Genomic DNA, 4,366 nt, shown 5'->3' with positions numbered 1-4,366 from the left:
CCTTCAGGGCTTTTTACTCTACGATATTTTTCGGCAGAGGCGTGGGTGTTTCGGGGGGGAGAGAGTGAGCTAATACCTGATTAAACGGTGGAAAAGAGGGCTGATAGTGTGAGAGGAAGGGAGGAGAGAGGGCGAGGGCTAAAAGGAGGTGAGGGGAGGGAGTCAGTGGGTAGAACATGAAGAGGGGTGGGGGGGATGAAAGATGAGTATAAAAGCTTTGCAGAGAGGAATTAGGAAATATTCCTCGGGAGAAAATACAGAGAGATTTTACCAAAACTTCTGAACTATCTCGCACGGTAAGAACATCATAGCAAATAATCTCTTAAAGAGGGAAAGTTGTTAAACAAGGGAAGTTGCTCTTTATTAGCTTGTTGTTAATTGTTGTTAATCTTTTTAGCTTAATGCTCCAATACACAAACTGTATTAGACATGTAGTGCTTTTACTTTTGTGCTGACTAATCATCATGGCAGTGGCTTTTTCCAGTTGTGAACCCACTAGGACCCTCGCTGAGACTCAGACGATCATAAAACTCTGTAGACATCGTTGTCAGCACCTGACACACAACCACACACACACTCCCTGGTCTAGCTGGCCATGCCAACCTCTCTGGAAGCTGCTTTTTGAACTCGGGACCCCAGGCTCACTGCGGGTCTGAAGCCAAAACTACACCGGAGGGGTTGGACGTCAGGAGTGTGAATGTGTCGGGGAGTTGCACATGTGTTTATGTATAGTGAAAGCTGCCATTGACGGTTAAAAATGAGAATCCAGTCCAAATCCCACAAACACCCGAGACGGTTTGAGGGAGGTTGGTGATGAGGGGGGGAGGGTTTTCTGGAGCGCAGGCATGTTAAAGTGCAACGTCTCTGTGACTGTGGAGGTGTTCACACATCTGGTGGTGATGTTTGTACAGGTGTCACACACCTTACCTCGGGGCACTTGTGCATGTGATTTAGTCCACATGTAGGCAGCGCAGATGTATGTAGAAAACATGTCGTGTAAGTCTAAAAAAAAACAGGCAGATGTTTCATCCAATTGGCTTCTTCAGATTTAAAATACAGATGGGGTGTTCAGGCGTTTATTAGGTTTGTTAGGTCTTTTATTAGAACCATCTGTGGGCGGTCCCCACTTAAAACTCGTATGACTAAGGTCTCCACCCAGGTCAGTCTGACTTGTCCTCCTCTGTTGGAAAGGTGAGTTTTTGGGGTCATTAACGGACCTGAGTCGGGTGAGTTTCACCTAAACCCCTTCACCAGACATTTAGAGCTGAAGACGCCACTTGGATGAGACGTCTTCAAGAAAACTCTTCGTCTTAGCTCTGTGTTTGACTGTGATCCAGGTGACTGCAAACTTTCTTGGACGTTAAGAATAAGCATGTTTGGACTCAATCAGTTGGCAGTTAGACAGCGTTTCTCAGCCGCAGCTATTCCCTACAAACTGAGGTCTGAATCGTATGGTGTAATATATATATATATATGTATATATGCATCTTTTATTTGTTTTTGCTCCATATGTGAATTATGCAGCAGCTTGCCAGCTTGCGCAGACGTATACATGGTGTATATTGGTTGTTTAAATGGCTGCTTTATGCACAGATGTAAAGACTTCTTCGTCTGTTTGCCTTCTAATTCAAAAATCGATCTCTCTCCTTCTTCTTTTCTCTAGTAGTCTTACTTCAGTTCTGACGTGACTCACCGATTTCCCGTCTCTCTTATTCTTTTCCAGCAGACAGGCAGACAAACAAGCCCAAGGATGAGGAGCCTTCTCCGGTTTCTGGCACTCTGCGCCGCAGTCTCTCTCTGTCTCTGCTACGGTATACTCAGGCATCCCGCGCTCGTTACTCATTCATAACCCGCAATATATGGCATTTATCCATCATTTATGATTAACCCCGATTTCATGTTTTTCCTCGTAGAGTCTAATGAAAGCACAGAATCCGAAGAAGGTGATTAAACATTGTCTCTGGTTTCCTGGAAAAACATGCATGCGGTTCTAACAAACCACACTCGCTTGTTCAGAGTAAAACCTCATCATTGGCGCCCTCACTAACCAACCCCTCAACCCTTGTTTCACCAGATCAGCTGCACAATTGGGCATGCCTGATTCAGATAAGGTTGTAAAGTAAAGTTTTGTGGTTGCAGATTTGTTTGTGCCTCCAAACCAGGCCAACTCGTTCATCCAGCCGCAGAGAGGCAACACGTACACCCCGAGCAGAGGGAACGGCTACAACTTCATGAGGTAAAGCGACCACAGACGTGCAAACAGAGCACATAACTCTCCCTTTATCTGAAAACCACAAATCCCCACAAAAAAAATGCACACATGACACTGTAGCACATTAAAAGAAAGCCTAATTGGACTTTTAAACATCCACACATGCTTGAAACAAACTCATGGAGCCTGCAGGGGGGTATAAATGCTTGAGAGTAAAAAACACCGTCTGCTTCTTCTTGTCCAGGAGAGTGAAGTCTCCGGCAGAGACACGTGCAGAGATCTGCGAGGACTACTCTCCCTGCCGCTACTACTCCTATCGCCACGGCTCTCAGCAGGCCTACCAGAGATACTTCGGGGCCCGGACTCAACCCCAAAGGCCAGCTGTGACTCGCCGATACTAATCCCAAACTCAAAAACAACACGCACACAAAAAAATCATTTATCACCTGGTCCTTTAATCCACGTACCAGTAGTTTTACATAATTTATGTTGTTGTTTTTGTGGTCTCCTCTGGAGATGAGAAAATCACATCGTATGAATTCCCGAGGCTAACTCGGTGTTATACTCGTGCAGAGCTTCACGGCTCATCTCTTGTGTAATCTCAGGATGACTTTCATCTGCTATTATCACACCTTCCAGGCATTTATGAGCTTTATGTGGCTTTCTGCTTGAATGAACCATTTTGCTCACTATCCACTAACTGTTCCTTACGTTATCCAACTACTTATCCAAAGCAGCACTGCTGTCAGTGATTAATTCCATTGCTTTGAGAGAAATAAAAGAATAAAAATCCACTTTATTGGGGTTTATCTTTTTTTGCCTTGTGGGTTTATAGGAACATACTGTTTGGGGGATTAAAGATGTTTGGTAGATGTGCAACAAAATGCCATCAATGGAAAGTTACCTCTGCCACTCCAACTGGGTATCAGCAACCAAAGTTGTAGACGGTGTTTCCTTGTGCTGAACGTCTAAGAAACTCGTGTTTGCAGTTGCACCAATTGGTCCTCCATGGACGTTTTTCAAAAGGTCTCTAGTGTCCCCTCAAATCTGAGATTACAGAGTATGTAGAGTTTGTTGCATCTCTTTAATCTAAAACTTTAAGCCTCATCCACATTATAAAGCAGTTTGCTAGTTGACGTTCCAGATTAAATAATCAAAACATAAGAATATAATGCGATGGCGCATAGAGATGGCGCATAGAGATGGCGCATAGCGATGGCGCCGCTCCAAGCCCACTATCAACATGGTGAATTTAAACGTAGCAAAAATAGACACGGACTTGTCAGTATTTGCTTTTTCTTGCTGTGAATGTTTTGGGGAACTTTGTGTTTGCATCACGTCAGTCAGTTGCACCAATTGGTCCTCAAGTGACGGTTTTTCCCTGAGCCATCATTCATACACTAGTGCTGTCCCTACTCTGACAAGTCAAGATGTCTGCCATGGAAATGGTCCATAGCATCACCTCAAATTTGAGATTACTCCAACATTGCATTGCTGAATTTCATTAAGATTTCATGGTCTCTTGTCGCCATGCTGATGGTCAACTCTTTGTAAAAAGAGACACCAGATAAATATGAGAGAAGAATAGTTGGAGAGAAAACTATAAATCAAGAGGGGAAATTTCTTTAATCTACAACCTTAAGTCTCATCCACATTATAAAGCAGTTTGCTAGCGGGCGTTCTAGGATCTTTTGTGAAAGAATCAAAACATAAGAATATTTCTAGTATCTGGACGTAGCTAGCTCATCTTCCCTATGACTAACGATCATCTGGGTTCACTCAACGCTCCGAGCCCGCTATCCACATGGTGAATTTAAACACAGGAAACAAAGACACGAATGTTGGTTCCTTGCTTTATTCGTGCTGTAAATGTTTGGGGAAACTTTGTGTTTGCATCACGTCAGTCAGTTGCACCAATTGGTCTTCAACTTTTTTTTCCCGGCAGACATGTTAACTTCTAATAGCAGGAAAAACACAGGTCTAATAATGACGACAGCTTTTGTGCATGTTGGGTTCACTGTCGTGGCTTAATGGATCTAGGATCTTTTGTGAAAGAATCATTTCTAGTATCTGGACGTAGCTAGCTCTTCTTCTGTATTCGGAAAGAAAATGTCACCAACAATGGCGCTGCTCCATCTGGGTTCACTCAACGCT

General features: G+C 43.7%; 1 protein-coding gene across 2 annotated transcripts; it reads left to right on the top strand.

Moving 5' to 3' along the window:
* Positions 1 to 213: 213 nt before the first annotated feature.
* On the top strand, positions 214 to 3,949 carry mgp (matrix Gla protein). Of its 2 annotated transcripts, none has more exons than XM_084570119.1 (5): positions 214 to 296; positions 1,727 to 1,811; positions 1,914 to 1,943; positions 2,140 to 2,236; positions 2,457 to 3,949. In XM_084570119.1, the coding sequence occupies exons 2-5, from the start codon at positions 1,751 to 1,753 to the stop codon at positions 2,611 to 2,613; spliced, it is 345 nt and encodes a 114-aa protein (XP_084426245.1). In that variant the 5' UTR covers positions 214 to 296; positions 1,727 to 1,750; the 3' UTR covers positions 2,614 to 3,949. The 2 variants fall into 2 exon arrangements, with proteins under 2 accessions (XP_084426245.1, XP_084426244.1); XM_084570118.1 differs by having other exon boundaries at positions 252 to 296; positions 1,724 to 1,811.
* Positions 3,950 to 4,366: the final 417 nt, after the last annotated feature.

The sequence above is a fragment of the Chelon labrosus genome (genome assembly GCF_963514085.1).
Source record: "Chelon labrosus genome assembly, chromosome: 21".
Taxonomy (NCBI): domain Eukaryota; kingdom Metazoa; phylum Chordata; class Actinopteri; order Mugiliformes; family Mugilidae; genus Chelon; species Chelon labrosus.
Note: the sequence above shows the minus strand (reverse complement) of the source record. Positions and strands in the feature narration are given on the sequence as shown.